Raw genomic sequence first — 22,061 nt, forward strand, 5'->3', positions numbered from 1 at the left:
ACATACACACACGCGCACACACACACACACACACAGACGCAGAGAGAGATAGAGTAATAAAAAAAAAAAAAAAAAAAGATAAATACAATGGCATAATAAATGTGCTACACACATACACACACACACACACACACACAATGGAAATAGTTCAATTTGAATGTTTTATGACGTCATACAAACCTGTGAAATGCAACAGGACTATTTTTCCCCCCACATTTTTTTTCATGCAACGATTTTACTAACGTATTATCATCTAAAATAATCCCAAATATGTAAATATATTATATTATCCATATCGGTAAATTCACCAAACAAAGAAAACCTCACAGCTGTTTTCCTGGAATAAATTTCTTTCGAAAATAAAATATTAAGAATGATTTAGGGAAATTAACACAGATCATAAGAGCACACACACACTCAAGTTTATCAACTAAAATGTAATATTTTTTTTTATATATATATATATATATATATCTATATATATATACTTTATGTAGCTACCTCATGTTTTTATTTTCGTGCACAATGTGAATCTTCTGCCCCGCTTTTGCATAACAGATTCGTTCAGTTCGCAACTCGTAAACCGATTGGTCGAGCCCATTGTCAGTCACGTGGTGTCCGGCGTTGCTCCTCCCACCGCTCGCGCTCTGACTCGCAGCCGTTGCCTAGGAGCGCCGGAGAGCGCAGTCATGTTCCCCAAAGGGAAAAGCGCGGCGGTGCCGTCGGACGGTCAAGCTCGGGAAAAGTAAGCGATAAAACTCTTTCTTTTTACATTATTTATTCACGGGTGAACAGAACGTGTCGCTGGTGTCGCGGTGGTTCACTGTGTCCGGCTGGTTAAAGCTTAACAGAGCGGGAAAGTGAATTAAAACGCGGGTATGTTGCGCTGTGTTTGGGTAGTAGCTACTGAAATGAACTCAGCTACCTGGGCTACTGCGTACTACTGTACTAAATAGTGTGCGTGGGAAATAGTACGCGTTCTAATAGTACGGTGCTGCTTTAACGTACTGTTTAGTAGTGTAGTGTGGTTATGAAGCACTTTGCCTTGTATTCTCTCTCTCTCTCTCTTTCTCTATCTCTCTATTTATATACCTGTATATTTAAGATAATACTCATCAACTTATCATTTATTTATTTATCTTTAATTTCATTGAATTTTTACATGTATTTTAAAGTTCTTTAATCCTTAAGTGTATTGTTTTTATGATTGTGGATGGTTTTATTCTTTGTTTAATTTTTAAATAAAGCATTAGTGAGATTTTGAACTGAAATGAAAAGTGCTATAAAAAAAATAATAAAGCTTGTTGTTGTTGTTGTTGTTGTTGTTGATTCTGACTATAGACATGTTTGGCATGGTGGAGAAACAGTTTCATGACCGATTCGATGATTATAATCTGATGTATACGCTCTTTCACAGGTTGGCGTTATATGTCTACGAGTACCTGTTACACGTCGGAGCTCAGAAATCAGCACAGACCTTCTTATCAGAGGTAAAATCTTTATTTTTTAATAAAAAAACCAAAACAACCACCACCGATTAGGATATTATCCCTCGATTGCATTCTAAAAGAGCAAGAATCTGATCAGATATATGCCGTGTCTAATCTAACGCGATCCGAAGCGTTATTATTTTGTTATCGTTTCAGATGTGCCCTTTTAACCCGCACGTCTCTAAGAAGTCGTGGGACGGCGTCGCTGTCGTCGAGGGGGTGGAGCTTATTTGATTGACAACCGGTTTGAGCCGGCTTAAACTAGCTCGTGAAAAGTTATCGGTCTTATCTGATCTAATTTTAGTTCTTGGTGCATCTTCACCCGTCGTTTATTATCCGTATTATTTTTTGTTAACGTAAGATGTCACGTTATTACTATCACGATCATGCTATTGTAATCATTTTCTGTACAATTGTCATAAATGTGCTATTTCCAATGCCTTTTAATGTCATATACATATACATGTATATATTGATTGGACGGTAGATCGTGGTTGAATTAACGACTCATTCTGAATATCACGTCTACTGTCAAAGTTGAACCCAGAACGTATCAGCGTATCAAATTAATGATTTATGAGATTCATTTCTGGTCCCCGGACCCCGTTTTGCGTCAAGAACGCCAGCTTGTTATTGCTGTTCCTTGCTTCTCGGCTCTTCCGTCGGTACGTACGTACTTTCTGCGGTTGACCCACCCGTGATTACGTCACGATGTCCAGCTCCTGTGATAAGGAACGGGGGATGGAAATGATAACAGCGGCAACGCAGGCCGTTGGAGTCGTTTTAAAATGAAGTCCGACGATGGATCAGATTCGAGAGCGTATTCCTCAGTCAGAGCGACAGTTCTCTTGCAGAGTTTTATCTGATGGTCTCTCCGTTGGGACAGACTTAATCTCTGGAGCACAAATATTGCTGAGAATGCTGCCTACTTTAGCAGCCTACTTCTACATAGGACTTTTTTTTTTTTCCCCAATAAATATATATAAATAGTAAAGGTATTTCCCTGCTTCGCAGTATTGTGCATGTTGAATATCATGATAGATTGTATATCTGATTATCGGCAAATCCCTAACTATATATTACAGATCCATATAACGATGTTTTGCGTGAAAGATTACACCGGTGTCTTATTTTCTTCAGATCAGATGGGAAAAGAACATAACGCTGGGAGAACCTCCAGGCTTTCTGCACTCGTGGTGGTGGTACGTCAATCTCAATCAATTCCTCATGTTTCTAATGTAATATGTATGCAGTTCATCTTTATTTGTTAGGAAGTAGAGGTGTAAGGATATATCTGTATAAGGATATGTTTATGACGATATGTCATGGGTTGATTGTGACCGCTGACTTATTTATTTATCATTGATATTTTAAGTGTGTTCTGGGACCTCTATTGTGCCGCGCCAGAAAGAAGGGACAACTGCGAACACTCCAGTGAAGCCAAGGCTTTCCACGACTACGTGAGTGCTTTATAACTTTCCACGCGTCCCCGTCCGATTTCTCACCCGACCTTCAAGCAATAAAGATTCTGATCGGTCAGAAGGTGCCGATTAATCGCGGTCGAGATTAGCAGCAGGCGCTACGTAGAAACGGATCAAAAAGGTCCGTCATCGTCGATACAGTAAAGTTTTCTTTAAGGAGACGTCTGTTTAACATTTAATGGAAGGAGTCTCCGGTGTCAGAGTTCGAGGTAAAGCTGTAAGTTAAGCAGTTTTGGGGTGTGTATTTTTGGAACGATTCACGGGTAAAAAGTATGACGTCGCTTTCGTTAATAAACGGAGCGTTTTAACTGTTGGAAAATGACTGGGGTATAAGAGGAATAAAGCACTTTGGGACACGCTGTTAAAGGAAAATAATCAGCTTTCGTGGTGGTAAGAGTAACTCCGCTTCGTCACACCGGCCTTTTCCTGTAACAGAACGGCAAGGAGTGTTTTATTCCTTCTCGAAACCACATTTGACAACCAAAACACGTCCTGTCTCGACACACACGGCCATGGCAGCATCACAGGAAATTAAAACCGGCATGCAAAATCTGTCACCGTCTTTTGCATACAACAACCGAAAACAAGAGCCGATTTCCATTACGACTTCCAGTACCGCGATCCGGCTTCGATCCGGCTCCGGTCCGGTTTCGATCCGGCGAAACGGAGTTACGTTAATTTACACATTTGAATGCAGGGGTTTGCAATTTCACCATATTTAAGATGAAATGAAAAGACATGACCAGGATTCAACAGGGTTCACTATTTGTGATCGGTTTCCATTAACTTTTTATGAGAAAAGCGGACGAGCAAGTCATATTTTCAGCTTCAGTGCCGTTAAGTAAGTAGCACACCGTACGTCCCGTAGATACGGACGTTTCTCCTATCAGGAACATATCAGGGTTTGCAGATTTTAAAAACAGTATTAACATATTGAAGAAGAACCAAATGGTTGTAAACCGATAGAATGTAAACATTTTAGAAGATAGCTTTAAAAAAAAAAAAAAAAAAACACGGGCAGTGCAGAACCCGAGAAAAATCCAGAGAAAATTGCTATTGTGTTTTATCTGTAGGTCAATATTTAGTGTATAAGATATTAAACGGTGAATTTTAATCTGAATGTCAGATTGACTCAGAAATTCGGACTTCCTCAGTAAGCACCGGGAGGCGTTCGATGACGCAGAGCAGATCTTCAGAGGAACCTGTTATTTGTTTTCTCACATTACTGGCCTGAAGGACCGAGGTTCATATCGTGGTATAGCAGAGAGCCCCAGAGGTTTCTCAGATAAGCCCCAGCTGACTTTCTATCATATCAGGGTGTAAAACGTGTAGAATGTTCCATACAGAACCGAAGAGTCGCTGATTGCGAGTCGTGTTTAATTAATTCAGCGGACGCACGCGCACGTTACAACCCTCATAACCCTCGATGGTCATTATCTCTGAAAAGGCGTTTTCACACCGATCAAAATTCATTTTTAATTATTTTTTAAAACTTCTTTTTAAAGCCCTTGCGCTCACTGCTGCTAATAACTTTGGCGTCGGCTTAGGAAAACATCCTGGTACGATGAAACGCTTTAAACGTATCGACAAATACGCGCGTTTGAGGCGGAGCATCCGCCGCACAATTCCCTGTTACTATAGAAACGATAACGTACAAGAACGAACCATTCTCAGATATGCTGTTGTAGAGAGTTACTCCACTGTAATCAGCCAATCAGAATCCAGAAGTGACGAGAGAAGCGTCCCCGGAATAAAAGAGGCGATGTGAGGCACCTTGGCGTCTCTGTAGCATTATTTAATAAAGTCTGTGATGGTTTTTTTTTTTTTGTTTTTTTTTATGATGCCATGGCCCTTTAAGCCAGAAATAGCTGTCGGAGTGTTAGACGGGGAATCGTGTGGGGGAGGGGAGGAGAGCCGCAAGGCCTGATAATGGCGAGGTTAGCTCGAGCGTTTTAGCGTTTTAACCCTGACACAGCAGGAAAGGAGGGGCATCGAGACCCCGTCTACACCCTTCTCTCATTTACAGGATTAACCGGGTGCAGGGATCAAGTGTAGAACAGTAACGAGGAGTAGCTACTTATTTTAGTAGTTAATACACATGATTTATGTAAAAAAAATTTTTTTTTTAAATAAATAAATAAAACAGACCATTTTAGAGCTAATGTAAGGATTTTTGGTGTTTCACTCACGGTTCCTGCATCACTGGATGCTCTGAAGACGTCTCTTCAGTTTCCACATCACCAGATATTGTCCGGCGGTTGATTTTCGTCCGGGCGCTCGGGTAACACGAGGCCCGTGTGTACTCGGGAACGAAGTGTGTAAACACAGATTAATGCCTTCGATCAATCAAAGGTCCGCGTAAGATGACGCACAGGAAGTCCGCGTGTGGGGTCTCGAGAGATTCATCACTCTATTTTTATCTGTGCTTGTGAGGTGACATCAGAGATGCGCCACGGCTATGAGAGGCTTAACCCTCAAGGAGCTTGTGTTTGTGTGTGTGTTTCGGGGGTGTGTGTGTGTGTGTGTCTCTCTCTCTCTTTTTCTTTCTCTTTCTGAGACAAAACGCTTCATTTAATGATAGGGATGGTGCTGATAAAGATGCACTCTCTACACAGTTGTGTGTGTGTGTTAGAGATGGCACCATAGCACTTTTTCAGGTTCGGAAAATGAAATCAGATGAATAAAGATGTTCTTAAAGACGTTCTTAAAGATATTTAAACACTCAATTATTTTCTTCAACAAGAAGAAAAACAAAGCCATCAACGTGATTCATACAACATTTTAGCGTTTCTATTACGCTGTATGAAGTATTTCCACGCAGCGGACATGGGTCGCATGATTCCATGTGTGTTTTGTTAGAGCTAGCTACTTGCTGTTGCTATGGTAACTTAGGTAACTTATGGTAACTTGTAGAAACTGTTAATGTTGGTTTGTGGGCGTGTATCATCTGTTTATGTTGATGTTTGTGGGCGTGTATCAACTGTTTATGTTGATGTTTGTGGGCGTGTATCAACTGTTTATGTTGATGTTTGTGGGCGTGTATCAACTGTTTATGTTGGTTTGTGGGCGTGTATCAACTGTTTATGTTGATGTTTGTGGGCGTGTATCAACTGTTTATGTTGATGTTTGTGGGCGTGTATCAACTGTTTATGTTGATGTTTGTGGGCGTGAATCAACTGTTTATGTTGATGTTTGTGGGCGTGTATCAACTGTTTATGTTGATGTTTGTGGGCGTGAATCAACTGTTTATGTTGATGTTTGTGGGCGTGAATCAACTGTTTATGTTGATGTTTGTGGGCGTGTATCAACTGTTTATGTTGATGTTTGTGGGCGTGTATCAACTGTGTTGTTTGTGGGCGTGTATATGAACTGTTCTGTTGTTTGTGGTGTGTATATGAACTGTTCTGTTGTTGTTTGTGGTGTGTATATGAACTGTTCTGTTGTTGTTTGTGGTGTGTATATGAACTGTTCTGTTGTTGTTTGTGGTGTGTATATGAACTGTTCTGTTGTTTGTGGTGTGTATATGAACTGTTCTGTTGTTGTTTGTGGTTGAGCACCGTCTGCCGAATTAGCACATCTCTGTCACTTCCTTCCAAGCTTTATGTGTCTTCGTAATATCTCTATCCACGTTTAAGGTCGTATATAACAAATGGGAAGTAATCGCAGGTAGGAACTAACGTTGTGAGCGGTGGAACCGAAGAACCGTCGGAGCACCCGCGCCATCGGATCGGTCCGACGTCTCATCCGAGCCAGTTGTTCTGAATCATTGCTTCTTTCCATTGTCCTACCTAATTTGCATACATGTGTGAGAACCTCAATCCAACGTCTCACTGTCTGCTGTGGCCGAAATCGTGGCTCCGTGTCGTGTGTGTGTGTGTGTGTGTGTGTGTGTGTGTGCATGATGATGCCCTGTGATGGACTGGTTTCCCATTGCCCAGTGAAAAGATTTAGCGATAGGAGCGATTAAACCTGAGATAGATTTGCTTTGCAGCTTCACAAGAGTACATATGGTCAGTTTCATTTGTTTGGGGTTAAAGAGACAGTCGTAAAATAAATAAACGAGCGAGCCGCCCGTGATCCGCTGCGTGACGGAGGGAAAAAAGGGTCGAGGGTGTCGAGGCTTAACGCATCGTATCGTATGGTATCGTCCTGCTCTGATCCGCAGCGTAAACCGGGCGCTTCTGAGAGGCCGTGTCGGTGTTGTAGGTTGTGCGCAGGTTCACTCTGCTCACTCTGCCAGTAGAGCCTGGGGATTAGTGAGGGAATGGAGAGAAGAGGAAGGAAGTGAGTCGAGAGAGAGAGTGAGAGAGCGAGAGAGTGTTACTGGAGGGCAGAGAGCAGGAGAGAGGACGATGGGGGAAGGGTTGCTCAGATGAGCACTTTTCTCTTTTTTTTTTTTTTTTTTTGTCGTCTGTGCATGCTGCGCATAAACAAAACAATATGCAATGTGACGTGCAGCTCTGATGTTTTAAACAGCCGTAATGCGAGATCGGGGAAGTGCGCGTACATGTTTGGGGATGTGTGTGTGTGCGTGTAGGGTTGGGTTAATTATTTCGCTCACTGATAAGGGCACTCTTGGCTCGACATGCCAGTTGTGTGACTGCGCAGTCAGTCGTCTATGTATTAACTCTTAACTATTCCTGGAATTTCCTTCACTCCTTTCTCTCTCTCTCTCTCTCTCTCTTTTTAAACGAACAGCTCGGCTGTTGTTTTCCAGGCCGAGGTGGAGGTGGAGGGTGTGCGTACGTGTGTACGTGAGCGGCAGAGGGAAGGAGGGGGGGTTTGTAGAGCGTGCGCTCGAGTCTGTAGGGGGTTGGAATGCTGCGCCGCGCTCTCGAGGCCAGGCCGAGGATTAGAGAGCCAACGATTTGCCCAAATTCCTCATGATATTGTGGAGCTCCGGGTGGAAAACGTCTGGACCGGCGCTCAGCTCAGAGCGAGAGAGATGTTCTGTCCCTCCCGAGCTTCTTCATGATGGATTAGTTTGGTTTACATTCCACAATTTAATCTCCACTCTTCCCCGAAATGTGCCCCGGAGCACCGTTTCACTAAATCCTCGTCTTATGCATTCGCGTTCTTCTGTTGTTAAGCAACAAAAGAGTATCGGTCTTTATAACACGAATCTACATGCTAATTATTATTAACTTATTTCATGTACTAGTCGCAATTCGTTTAACGCAAGTCATTAATCGGTATCAGGATCCGAAAGGTCGTGCGTTGAAACGCAGGATCGAAGTCGGGTTCGATTCCACGTACGTATTTTCCAGTCCAGTCGAAATGACTCCGCCCCCAAGCCCCTGTCATGTCTCGTTCTCGGTTCCAGACCAGGAGCGTGTTGGCGCTGAGATGAAAGATCTTGAAGGGAACAGGACCTTGTTGGTGGAAAAGGTCTAACAGTGCATCAGGAATGATTTCATGAATAACGGTTCTATAATAGTGTGCAGAATTGAACTCTTAGCTGTCGGTCACGTCATAAACCGTGAGCTATAGACAAAAGAATTTCATCCCCCATTGTCCCACCTGTGTGTGATCTGGTTGCTGTAGTAACGCTGTAATTCTGGGATGTGCTTAAGTGGTCTGTGTTGGACGTAGGTGCTGTAAGTGTGAGTGCATGCTCCTGTTAAATCCCTGGACTGGACTGGACTAGGGACTGGACTAGTTTCTGAAGTGGACTGGACTGGTTTCTGGACTAGACTTGCTTCTGAACAAGAAGCTGGTGTTGTTTGGACTGGTTTCTGAACTGGACTGGACTAATTTCTGGACTGGACTGATTTCTGAATTGGACTGGACTAGTTTCTGAAGTGGACTGGACTGGTTTCTGGACTAGACTTGCTTCTGAACAAGACTGGTTTCTGAAATGGAATGGACTGGACTGGTCTGGTCTGTTTTCTGGCCTAGGCTGGTGTTGTTTGGACTGGTTTCTGGACTGATTAGGTCTGGTCTGGACTGGTTTCTGAACTGGACTCGACTAATTTCTGGACTGGACTGGATTAGTTTCTGAACTAGATTGGACTGGTTTCTGGACTAGGCTGGTTTCTGGACTGATTTGGTCTGGTCTGGACTGGTTTCTGAACTGGTCTGGTTTATGGAGTGGATTAGTTTCTGAACAAGCTTGGACAGGTTTCTGGACTATGCTGGTTTCTGGACTGATTTGGTCTGGACTGGTTTCTGGACTGGAATAGTTTCTGAACTAGACTGGACTGGTTTCTGGAATGGGCCCGACTGGTCTGGTCTGGTTTCTGGCCTGGGCTGGTCTCGTCTGGACTGGTTTCTCATCAAGGCTGGTTTCTGGACTAGTCAGGACCGGTTTCTGGTCTGGATTGTTTTCTGGACTGGACTCGAGTGAAATACAGCATCCCATCACACGCCGTCGGCAAATGACGCACGTTCCTTTCCCAAAATAAAAAAAAAAGTTTAGTGAGGTCTGTCTGTTTACGGGAATAACAATGCACCGCAGCGCGACAGATTCCGACTCGTCTCTTCTAAACAAGTTTGAGATCATCGACTTCAAACCCGTCCACGTTCATATTTTTGTGAGGGAAGATGTTCCGTGCATGGACGACTACAGCGTGCAATCTGTTTAGCAAGCTGTGCTGCTAAGAATGAGGCTTTGTAGCGTCCCTCTGACGACAGACAGCATATTGTATACGGCAGGGTCTAAGGAGAGGGGGAAAAAACGCAGACCGCGAGCCAGGCTTGGCATTAGAAATCGGCCGACATCAGCAACTCCAGCAGCGTCCATCACAGAGAGATGCACTCCGGCGGAGATTTCTCACGGCAGTGTGAAAACAATTCTAATAAATATTTTAGCAACGTCCGTCGTAATAACGATCAGACCAGGATCACGACATCCAAGGAAATATTCTGGGGAAAGCTGTTACTAAAGACAAACGATTGAAGCTCCGCCTCCTCTCAAGTTTCATCGCTTACCATAAATCACTTATTCCAGGTCAAAAAGTACGATGGAGTGTCCTCGTGTGCGGTTTTACAAGCAGTTAAACAATAGCTAGCTAGCGATCGTCGATCGTGGGGGGTTTTTTTTGTTTGTTTTTTTTTTTCCCCCTCCAAAGCGACTCGGTAATCCATTTCATGCTCACTTTATTACATTCACACGATCGTAGAATATTAGTCCACCCGCGACCTCTCCATCTCAGCCACTCGGTTTAAGGACCCTCGCTTTGCATTTTGCGGTTTAATTGCCGCTAATGGCGCTTTTATCGGGAAGGTCAATTGGACGAGGGCAGCCGAGCACGCGCGCAGCCTCCGTTCTCCACGAGCTAATCGCTCGGGCCGCCCGGGCCGTCCACCGGCCCTTGAGAGTCTCTTCTACACAAGAGTTTCTGAAAATAGAAAAACAGAGCGCTCGGTTCAGATGCGTGTCCTGAACCGCAGACCATTTCCGTCTGAATTATTTATGGGGAAAGAGAAACACGTGTACCCGTTTTATCAACGCAAACATCTGCAGGATATTAAACATGAGCCTTCGGTAAAAAAAAAAAAGAAAAAAAAGTTTTTGAGGACTATCGGAGAGAAAATGTCTCTAATATATATTAAAAGGAGGATGTTTTTACGTATCGTCAACGCGGACGGTTTGACAGTACAGTGAAGTCTCGTTCCTGCAGGCGCTGAAGAGTGAAGGGTCTGAAATTGGGCGATTCTGCCGGAGGAATTTTTAAGTAAACAACGACAGAGACAACAATCGTTAGTAGTTCTTTCGTGTGTTTATTTATTTATTTATTAATTTTTTTTAATTTCGTGCTTGTTTCTTGAGCGTTCCGTCTCACCGACGCGTCATCCGTTCGATTAGAGAGGAAACCGTGCGTTTCTGGTGAACCCGAGTCGAGCGGCGGTGTGAGATGAGTCACGGTTCTGAAGAAGCGAAAGCCGAGATGACAGACAGCGCTTTCAGCTGGAGGGATAGAGAGATGGGGAGAGAAAGAGGGATGAGACTGAGTGCTGAGGAAATAGCAGGGGAAGCCAGCGGAGGAGGCAGCAGATGGAGAGAAAGCTTCTTGTTTGAAGTTTTTCTCTCTCTCTCTCTCTTTCGCTCGCTCGCTCTCTCTCTCGCTCTGCTCCTCCTTCGTCTCTCAGGACCAGCTGTCAGGAGCCATTACACTTACAGCGTATCACTTTACAGCAAAACAATGGAATAATCGAACTGTTGACACTAATGCTTTTTGGGTCTTGTTCGCCAATCTGTTCCATGATTCGTACGGCGTATGTGTAAGCGTGTGTGTGTGTGTGTGTGTGTGTGCGCGCGTGTTTGAAGCTACAGCAAAGTGTTAATCCTCCGTATCTGTCGACGTCTCCACTAGACTAGACAACACCACAATCGATTTGAACCCTTATTGTAGTCGCCGATTTTAATGACGCACGGGTCATTCTATTCTCAAGTGCACCCTTGTAAGGTCCCGAACCCTGACCTCTGACCCCCGACCCGCCCTTTATATACGACTCTCCGATTTCCATCTCTGTATGCTCTCTCCCGTCGATCATTAACGAAACACCATGGAAACCGGCAGCTCCATCCTTAACAGCTGAAAGGACCACACACACACACACACACACACACACACACACACACACACACACACATACACATATGTCTTGCTATCTTATAACTTTAACCTTGTCTTAACTTAGCTGTAACTAATTTCTTTCTCACACACACACACACACACACACTCCCTGTCCTTATCAATTGTATTGAAGCTACTTTATTGGCTTGACAAACAGTGGCACATTTGTATTAGCTAAACACACACACACACACACACACACCTTTCTATTATCTCTCTCTCTATTTTGCTCACATTCTCACCTTCTTATCTCTCTGTCCACTGTCTCACACTCACTCACACCCCCTCATATCCCTCCATCTCCTCCACGTCCTCCTCTCTCTCTCTCTCTCTCTCTCTCTCTCTCTCTCCACTCACACTCTCTGTGTGTCCATTTTTCGCTCATCCTTTAACCCCCCGGACTCTCATCCTGCCTGATGTCACACATGGACATGGCGTCAGGAGAAGGACTTTGTTACCAGGCAGATGGCACTCATCCGCTAGCTCTATGGAGATGGATGAGTGTGATCCCTCACTCCACTTTTGCACCACCCCCCCCCCCCCCCCCCCTTTACCACGTGCACAGTAAACGTGTAAATAAGCAAACCAATAACACCTGTCCCCTGAGGGAGAGACGGTCGAGGCCTATTTTAGCTGCTAAATGAGTGCTCACTCTGTAAATCCTGCTCGCGGAGTCATAACCAGAAATGATATCGATGGTTTAATGACACAACAGGGGGCAGTTTATGTTCTCATTTTCCGCGACACGTTTCAACAGCCACTGCAACTAAGCCGTCTTTTTACATCGCTCTGTGATACGCTCGTTCGTCCTTACGAGACGATATCTCAGTCGTGTACAAAAGACAAGCGGTTAACATAATAAAAATCGCTTCACGGCTGTTTCAGTGTGATGCGATGTAATACAATATTGTGCAAAGAGTTAAGAAAAAGTGCCAGCTTTAACAAGCAGGAGGCCACACCTCCTTTAATGTGACTGACAGGCAAAGAAACCACACTTCCTTGCTTTAATTATTATGGATAGACTGATGGAACCCGAGGCCACGCTTCCTTTAGTGAGACTGACATCAAGGCCATGCCTCCTTTGGTGAGACTGATGGACACAGAGGCCACGCCTCCTTCGGTGAGACTGATGGACATGCCTCCTTTGGTGAGACTGATGGACACCGAGGCCACGCCTCCTTTAGTAAGACTGATGGAACCCGAGGCCACGCCTCTTTTAGTGAGACTGACGGACACGGAGGCCACGCCTCCTTCGGTGAGACTGATGGACACGCCTCCTTTGGTGAGACTGATGGACACCGAGGCCACGCCTCCTTTAGTAAGACTGATGGAACCCGAGGCCACGCCTCTTTTAGTGAGACTGACATCAAGGCCACGCCTCCTTCGGTGAGACTGATGGACACGCCTCCTTTGGTGAGACTGATGGACACCGAGGCCACGCCTCCTTTAGTAAGACTGATGGAACCCGAGGCCACGCCTCTTTTAGTGAGACTGACGGACACGGAGGCCACGCCTCCTTCGGTGAGACTGATGGACACGCCTCCTTTGGTGAGACTGATGGACACCGAGGCCACGCCTCCTTCGGTGAGACTGATGGACACGCCTCCTTTGGTGAGACTGATGGACACCGAGGCCACGCCTCCTTTAGTAAGACTGATGGACAGGCCACATGGTCTGGATGAACCGAGGCCACACCTCCCTTAAGTGAGACTGATGGACAGAGAAGCCGTGCCTCCTTTAGTGCGACTGATGGACAACGAGGCCACGCCTCCTTCAGTGTAACTTACAGCCACAGAGGCCACACCTCCTTCATTAAGATTGACAGGCTCCTAGGCCACACCCCTTTCACTGATTTCTCCCTCAGACAGTTCTGTACACTAGCATGGCTGCTGAGAGCCTTTTAGCCCTGGATGAACTGAATATATCGTTTGGTGCATGTATTTCCTTTTTTTGTTGTTGTTTATTGTTTTGAGGCCAGCGCTCGTACACGCTGAAATTTAATCATGTCGCAAGGTGAAGTGGGCTCTGCAGTGGGCTTCGCTCTCACCGTCTGCAGCTGGATCTCATCAGGACGTAGGCAGATGAGCGGCGGACGGAGGGATATGAGGGTCTGGATGAACAGCACTCGGAGAACTCTCCAGCGCTCTGGCATTCTTCATTTCCTTCTCCCCCTCTCTCTTTTTCTGCCTCGTCTGTCCTCGGTGCCCGATTTCCATTTCCTGACCTCAAGACAGCCACTTTTGCCACATTTCACTTTAAAATAAAGTCTTCTCAGACCGGAGGAAAACCCACGAGATCGTCACTAACGTAACAAAGCCGGCCAGATAAATACGGGACTACGCTCTGCTCCTTTCTTCCGGCAGCAGTAGCAGTAAGAGTAGAGACGTCTAATTTGAGCGGGTAAACCACAGACTGTGGGCACGGCCCGAGCAGGAAATGGAGGCTGCCTGGCTTGTTTAGACTGTTTCTGGTGGTGCCGAGTGGCCCTGGGCCATGAGCTCGCTCTTCCTCACTCCATAGGGGTTTGCGATGGTCTGATAAGAGTGATTGATTCAGGAAGCGAGACAGAGTCGTGTTTTTCCCCCCAAGAAGGATGGAGGCTTTTTACTCCCGCTGTTCTCCGGGAGACTTTACAAGCTGATAACACCAGACTCGTGTTTTGCGAGGCGGAGGTTCTCCAGGGGGTTCATTGTGAGGATCTGTTCTGTATTCTCATGCAGATACGCCGCTTCATCTCCCTTTCCTTTCCTCGTTTAAATAAAGTCAGGGTGTGTTTTTTTTTTGAGTTTTGTAAAGGTAGTCCGATAAAGGACCTGATAAGATTGACAAGCCGGTATAAATAAACGGCGTAGCTGTGCTAAACTCCTCCAGCTAGTTCAAGGGCGTCAAAATGAGGTTTCGTTTTCGGCACCTAGGTCGTCTTATTTTCCTTTAACAAACGTCTGGACGGATTGGCGGGGGTGGGGGGGGGGGTGCGTCATTGTCGACGCAGGAAAGGAGTTTCTCAGTAACGTGACGGCTTTAATTTCAAGAGAGAGAAAAAAAGGCTGGCGAAAGAACGTCTGTTTAAAAAAAAGAAGAAGACGAAGTTTTTTTTGCAAATCGCTGTGGTGTAAGAGGAATAAAACACCACGGGACGCGCTGTTAAGGCGGTAACAGAAACTCCGCTTCATCACGTGATTATTTTCCTACAACAGCATGACAAAGAGTGTTTTATCCCCTACTTAAACGCAGCAAGCGGTCAACAGGAAAAAATAGTATAATGTAGGCTTCAGGAAGAAGGGTGGAAAAATAACGTCTAGATGCATTAAGGTGCATAAAGAACCACATCCTGGCACTCTGTATCGGAAATAAATGAAATTAAATTTCTTGACAGTCATTAGTGGGTTGTTTTTTTTTTTTTTTATTTACATCCTAACAGAAGGCTGCTGAGTCGTTCTGATTGCTAGGCAGATGTTCCTCTTTATTTAGAAACATGTTTACCCAGAGACGGATTTACCGCAGTCAGCCTCGAGGTCGTGCACCAAACCTGCAATCCAGCTTTCAGGAGATCTCCTTTTCTTATGAAAATGCCCATTCATTCCTCCGTGTGCTCTTAACCGTTTGCCCAGCAGGTCATTAGTGTGTCTCGGGGAGCTGAAACCGATCATCCCCCGCTCTCATCCAGCACGGTCCTGCCCGCGGATTAAAGTCACGGACTTACCGCACCGAGACACTTCGGGTCGAAACCGGTCCAGTGTGAATTAACGTTCTGTTTCGCTGCAGCATCAGACGCTTTATCCGAACTGACTGTTGACTTTTTTTTTTTTTTTGTCCCGCCGCCACTCTTTCAGACCAGCCTAATCTCTCTCATACTCTCTTGTTTACGCCGCTCGGACACAAAGAGGATTACGCTGGCCTTGAAAATATGTCCCTCTGGCCTCGTTCAACACGGCGAGAGGATTAAACTCCACTAGAGGAGTGTTTAGAGAACTTCATACTCGCGTGTAAATGTTATTCTTCATCTGTTCTCCAAATAGCACCGCCTCGTCCTTACCGGATACTTTGCGGATGGTTTGCGGGTCCGCTTTTAGCCCCGAGCTCACCGTGTCCCAGAAACTTTCACAGTGAGGACTGTACTTACGGTAATCAGCGTCCGAGCGGCTTTAAAACTCCATGCCAGTTTCATTTACAATTAATGCAAGTACTAAAAAAATAACGTAGTTCGGACCTGCCCGTCGACACAAGTCTCGCCCGGGGAATCCTGTAAGAGTGACTGAGTCAGAGCTCTTGGGTTCAAACCGACGTGAACATTTTCAGATACGTCATCTTGCTTAAAAGTCGTACAGCCAGAGATTCACTCAGACTTATCGGCTTTGGATGTAATAATATACACCAAAATAACATTAAAACCACCTGCCTAATATTGTGTAGGTCCCCCTCCGCTTGTGCCTCCAAAACAGCTCTGACCCGTCGAGGCACGGACTCCACAAGACCTCCGAAGGCGTGCCGTGGAATCCGGCACCAAGACGTTAGCGGCAGGTCCTTCACGCCCTATAAGTTGTGAGATCGGGCCTCCGTGGATCGGATTTGTTTGTCCAGAACGTCCCACAGACGCTCGATTGGATCGAGATCGGGGGAATTCAGAGGCCGAGTCAACACCTTGAACTCTTTGTCTCGTCCCTCAGACCGTTCCTGAACCATTTTTGCTTGCCCATTTTTCCTGCTTCCAACACATCAACTATACCCCACCTCTAAACGATTCGGGCGTCCTATTTAGCGCAAAGAATTCGGTCGCGATAAGGTTTTTTTTTTTTTTTTTTTTCGCTTTAAATATATCCATAACTATATTTGAATCTTTCACCCAATTTAGGCGAGGACCGATTATTCGTTTCGCTCGCCGTCCGTAGATTAAAAAGGACCAGATCTAGCGTTAGAGCTCAAAACACTCATCTTGTAGCCGAATCGCTTTGTTTTTCTCCGAAAAATTGTTCGCACCGGAGCTACTGCGTAAATGTAGAAATGTAGCTAACCAGAAGCGGACGCTTACGGCCGCCAGTTTAACATTGTAGCGCGCACGTCTAAATCCTCCGACATGTGCCTTAAACATAATAAGCATTCTGGAACTGTAGTGTCGTTGAATCGCTCCTAATGCACAACTCCGCCTTCATACGTTAAGCCACGCCTCCTACCGGAGTCTAATACTGTGGCGGAGCGACAACAGTGAGCGTCCTTTACTTGTTAGTTTCGTAGATTTTCGCCGTGTATCACCTTCTGCCTCTGAATAAGAGGCAGCTCTAACAAGATGAAGCTCTTAGGAGGATTTGGAGTTTAAGATGCTGCTCTACCTGCTATAAGTCCCTTAAATCCTGACCTTTTGTTCTAATCAGATTTTATAGCCGGGGTGCGGGATTGAGCTCGAACTCGGGCCAGCGCAGGAGATTAAACTCTCGGATGCACCAAATAACCTCCTGAGACCGGAGTTGTGTGTGTTTTTTTTTTTTTTGTTTTGTTTTTAAGAACCTGATCATAGCATCAGAACCAAGCGATGTGTTCAAACAGGGAAACGGGTTACGTGTCCCGCAGGTCAAAAACGAGACGTTAGTATTGTCACGTTTACGCACTTACTACGAGCCTCATTTACCTAATTTAAGTTGAATGTTTTTATAATCCAAATTTAACGTGAAAATCCCCGCAAATTTAGCGCACCCGTGTCCGTATGATTATCATTCATTATTATTAATAAGGCCGATCGGCTGTAAATTACAGCGGGTTTACGTTTAGCCACACCTCACAGACCTCCGTAAAAGGAAAAAAGCTCAACAAAATGGCGACTAAACCATATGTAGCTGATGCCGACACACTGCAATGGCTGAGCTGCGTTACTGGAAAATTTAGCAACGCAGCTCAGCCGGTGCAGTGTATCGGCATCAGCTACATATATATATACACACACACACAAACTCCTCTTATAGGGTGCCATTACTTTTGTCCTAATCGAACAAATGCTCCTGCAAAAGAAGTTACGAATAAATTCTTTCGTATCCAGTGAGATAAACGAGAACCTACGAGAGGTGGCCAAGTCCCAGGCCTGCCAGTAACCGAAAAGGGACAAAAATAAAAACAAGATGAAGATCTTTTAACTTCAGCTGCGCACTGAGCCACACGTCATTGCCGATTAATGCGTACAGAGTAAGCGGAAGGAACTCTGATCGTCTGTGTTCCCCACAGAGAATATACTGTACACCACACACACACACACACACAATGACGCAATCCGAGAGCCGAGGAGTTTCAGTGCTGACGTTAAAGTGTACTCGGAAGAGCGTGCGTGCTGCCGTTTCAGTCTTAATCCACAGAGATGACGAGAAAAGAAACCGTGAGCATCTCTGTGTCTCTGCACGCGCCGCTGAGCGACTCTACTGTACTCGTGGTGTTTTTCCTGTAATCTGATCATGTTGTCGGTTGTTTCTGATGGTCGCATTTTGCTACGCAATAAAAAATATATATATAAATAAGTCTGATTCGTAAATACAGGACTGGCAGATGTTAGATCGTGAGAACACGAACCCTTCATCTCCACGGCAGACACGTTAATAGAATCATAGAGCGATCATCAGCGTCTGAAATGCTGGCCTTGCAGGAAAAACATCCAGCGCTGTCAGAAAAGCTGCTGTAATTCTAAGCAGCGTTCAGACTAATTGACTTTGATTGATTAGAGGCCTGAACTTCTGTAAAAAAAATAAATAAAAATAAAAAAAACGTCCGCCCGTTAAGAAGACGAGAGGTCTCCGGCGAGCCCGCGAGCGCACATTTCCGCTATTGATTTCGCTGACGCTTCCATTTTTATAGGAGGGTTTTGGAAACAGGCCAAGCTCGGCACGTCATCGCGCCATTTAGAAATGTGGCGCTCGAGGCAGATTTAAAGCGGTGTCTGTTTTTTATCACTACGTTACAATGCTGTATAAAACGTGAGACTGGAATCAATGAGTCAAATGACGAATCAATTAAATCAAACGAATCGATAAATCAAACGAATCATCCGAAAGTCTGTCACGTGGGGTTTGGGTCAGACGGTGTTTTCGATGCTACAATCAGGAAGTATTAAGAGATTATTTTGGGGCTGGTCATTAATAAATAATAACATGGTGTTGTTAGCTGTTTTGTTTGCTTCTTTTGTTTATGTTCGTGAGAGGAATTATGATTCTTTTGCTTAATATTAAAATCGTGATTTTTTATATATATATATATATATATATATATATATATATATATATATATATATATTTTAAGAGTTATTCGACGAGTCTTTTTTTCCGTCGAATGTATGAATAAATGATTCGAATGAATCAAGTTTGAGTAGATTAGTAAATGAGTCAGGCAGAAATGAATCGGTTGAATTTTGTCATGTAAAATGTAAAAAATAAATAAATAAATACAAAGCAGTCTGTTCACTCACATTCTGCACTGTAAGATTTCCTTCAAACGCATAAATAAAGATAAGAGTGGAATAAGGAAGTCAAACGACTCAGTCGACTCGAATGAATCTAGTTCGAGTAAATTAGACGTCCTTCAAATGTATAAATAAACATTGAGCCTGGAATAAGGAATCAAACGAATCAACGATTCTGAATAAGAATCGAAATTCGGTTCATGTTTAAGTACTTAACCTACACACGACGGGACTAAATTAATACACTGTGTAAATTAATGAAACCTGAAATTAGCCGGGTATAGATGTATCTAACGTCCATCTCGTGAAAATATGAACTAAATATTATAATATATATATATATATATATATATATATATATATATATATAGCGTAATTGATTCACGGCACACACCCTACGTGAACACCACGTAGGGTGGTGTTTTTTTTACATTTATGTTTTTACAACCTTCTGATTGTAGCTTTAATGCATTTAAACGTCTGTAACAGTATTCCAACACGGTTTTACGTCTGCGGTCTCTCCACAGAGTGCAGCGGCAGCTCCGAGCCCTGTTCTGGGCAACCTGCCACCCGGAGATGGCATGCCAGGTGGACCAATGCCCCCCGGATTCTTCCAGGTAAGCCTTTGTCCTGCACCTTTAATAACCGGTGTCCATCAGCGTTCAGTCTCAGAGAGTCAAACAGCAGGCTATCGCTTATACCTCCCCTCCCTTCTCTTTACTCCTGAACGCACATGCACACACACACGTGCCATCCGTTTTGAGCCGGCACACACAGAGGGCCCATTATGCCTCCGCCTCTGGTTATCCGCCAAGCCCCCGGCGTCCTCCGGGAGTCAGTTTGATTACGACCATTAGGCGCTAATGGCAGCCACCGTAGGAGCACTCTCGCTTCGCAAAGTAGGGTTACTATTACCGCGCTGCCCGTAAGAGCCGAGCAGAGTCGCACAGCAATCGTGCAAATGTGTTTGTGTCAACTGCCAAGCCGCTGCAGCATCATATAACGTCCCGTTTCCTGCTTTATAGAGACGATTAGGTGTCGAACAAGGCAGACGACTTGGAGCAAAGCGTCATGGAAATATTCCTGGATGCATTCGATGTGTAATAGAATGGATGGATTAGAAAAACCTTCTGTAAAGACGGAGATGGCATCATAGCCTGATAATAGAATCTCACACACACACACACACACGCACACTAGTAGCCTACGCCGTATGTTCCACCCAAGCAAGGCCCATTACCCCAGTGTGGAGCCATGCATCAGCGGACACAGTGTGAAATGTGAAACAAGGCCAGTTAAAGATCCTAAATGCAATGAAACACCGCTACTGCCCTCTACTGCTCACGTCCTTCACTGCCCCTCTAATTCATTCATTTATTTATTTCTTTATTATTGTTGTTTTTAAGATGGGGGCGGGGGCTAACGCTCTTTATTCATGCTCTTGAAACTTACCTGTGAAACCTAAACCAGAGGCGACATAATCAGTTGAACAGAGTGCGTCCGCGTACACGTCATATATTCATACGGCTCTTGGATTTGTGATCGGTAATTTCACGACTCATCACTGTAACACAGAGTCTCACTGCTTCTCACTACTCGGACCTGCACCGCTGATCCGTCTCTTAAGTTTTTGCTTCGCATCGCTGCTAGCATGGTTTCTGCCTTAACTTCCTGCTTCTTTTCTTCCTTTTCCTCTTCCTCTTCCGGCGCTGCAGGGTCCGGCAGGCTCACAGGCTTCTCCTCACTCACAGCCTCCTCCTAACGCTAACATAATGGGAGCTCACGGACAGGTAAAAACACACACACACACACACACACACACACGGATCTCACATCACATATTCCCTTTCCATATCATTTCAGCATACAGGACCGCGCATGTCCTCTGTCGCTTATTTCAGCTTTTCCTTTTTATGTTCAACTTCATCTGTTTTTATCACTTTATTGATTATTCAGTCACGGTTTCTTTTTTGTTTTATTTTATTTTATTGGAATTGTTCCTCCCGTTTGTTGAGCTGCGTTTGAAAACAAACCACTCTGAGCTGCATTTGAAAATGTTTCATCACTTGCTGTAAAAGTTTTTTTATTATTATTATTATTATTCCTGTGACGAATAGTTAAATTATCCCCCGCTCCTTTTTGCCCTGCAGCCGTTTATGTCCCCGCGTTACACAGGAGGACCTCGGCCCCCCATCAGGATGAGTAACCAGGTCGGTCCGGGTCTGCCAGAGATTTTATTTTATTTTTTTTAACTGATTCATCATCCAGTATAGATAATGGAAAAATATTGATGTTCTTGCTCATGTCATTCTCTCTTTATCTCTCTGCCAGCCTCAGGGAGGACAGCCTTTACCTCCGAACGTAATAGACCCCACACGGCCTCCAGGTACCGAAAGATCCGGCTTTCTATTAAGGACTGAATTCACAAATGATAAAATCAGAATTAGTACCCTTGGTACCATTAGTACGGTTCAGATTATTTACTGCACTCAGTCACTTTACAATTCCATACACATACAGGCTGCTTTTTCTTTTTTCTCAATGTAAACATTTTTGTTTTTGTTTTTCTTCCCAACCAATCAGATCGTAGCTCAAGGGGCAAAGCGAGGAAATAACAACGCGGAGTCCTGGTAGAAAAATTATTCGTCTCGTTAGTGTACGAATATAAAAAGATTTATTCCGAACAGCTCGTATATAATAAGTAAGGGATAATCCGTGGTTTATCCATATACGCTTTGAACGCACACCTTCCAGCCAATCAGAATCGAGTATTCAGACAGACAGACCATGGGATAAACGTGTGTATGTGAAGGATACACAATAGCATATAACGTTTTATTATAAAAATGTAATACAGCTATCTCTGGATTGTACTGAATTGTGAGCTGCTTTGCCTTAGTGATAACATGTAGCACGCGTGCATTATATGCTCTGAAATGAGAAGTACACACGCGTAAACTGTGTCCGGTTGTGTTTGTGTTCAGGCCATCCGAATCTGGGACCCATGCAGAGGATGAGCATGCCCCGAGGGATGGCACCGATGGGACCCGGACCACAGGTTTGTCCCTGAAGAAGAAGA

The 22,061-nt window shown here is 44.6% G+C and overlaps 1 protein-coding gene across 4 annotated transcripts in view; it reads left to right on the plus strand.

The window, feature by feature from the left end:
- The first annotated feature begins 640 nt into the window (after positions 1 to 640).
- Positions 641 to 22,061, plus strand: part of ssbp3a (single stranded DNA binding protein 3a) — a 28,743-nt gene continuing 7,322 nt past the window's right edge. For 2 of the 4 annotated variants that reach the window (XM_017495468.3, XM_053673626.1), the window contains exons 1-9: positions 641 to 745; positions 1,418 to 1,490; positions 2,631 to 2,692; positions 2,866 to 2,950; positions 19,510 to 19,599; positions 20,698 to 20,772; positions 21,133 to 21,192; positions 21,314 to 21,368; positions 21,967 to 22,040. In XM_017495468.3, coding sequence (XP_017350957.1) covers positions 690 to 745; positions 1,418 to 1,490; positions 2,631 to 2,692; positions 2,866 to 2,950; positions 19,510 to 19,599; positions 20,698 to 20,772; positions 21,133 to 21,192; positions 21,314 to 21,368; positions 21,967 to 22,040 — 630 coding nt within the window. In that variant the 5' untranslated portion in view covers positions 641 to 689. The remainder of the gene's footprint in view (positions 746 to 1,417; positions 1,491 to 2,630; positions 2,693 to 2,865; positions 2,951 to 19,509; positions 19,600 to 20,697; positions 20,773 to 21,132; positions 21,193 to 21,313; positions 21,369 to 21,966; positions 22,041 to 22,061) is intronic. The other 2 variants (XM_017495469.3, XM_053673627.1) reach the window with 1 other exon arrangement.

Source organism: Ictalurus punctatus, chromosome 20 (assembly GCF_001660625.3).
Source record: "Ictalurus punctatus breed USDA103 chromosome 20, Coco_2.0, whole genome shotgun sequence".
Taxonomy (NCBI): domain Eukaryota; kingdom Metazoa; phylum Chordata; class Actinopteri; order Siluriformes; family Ictaluridae; genus Ictalurus; species Ictalurus punctatus.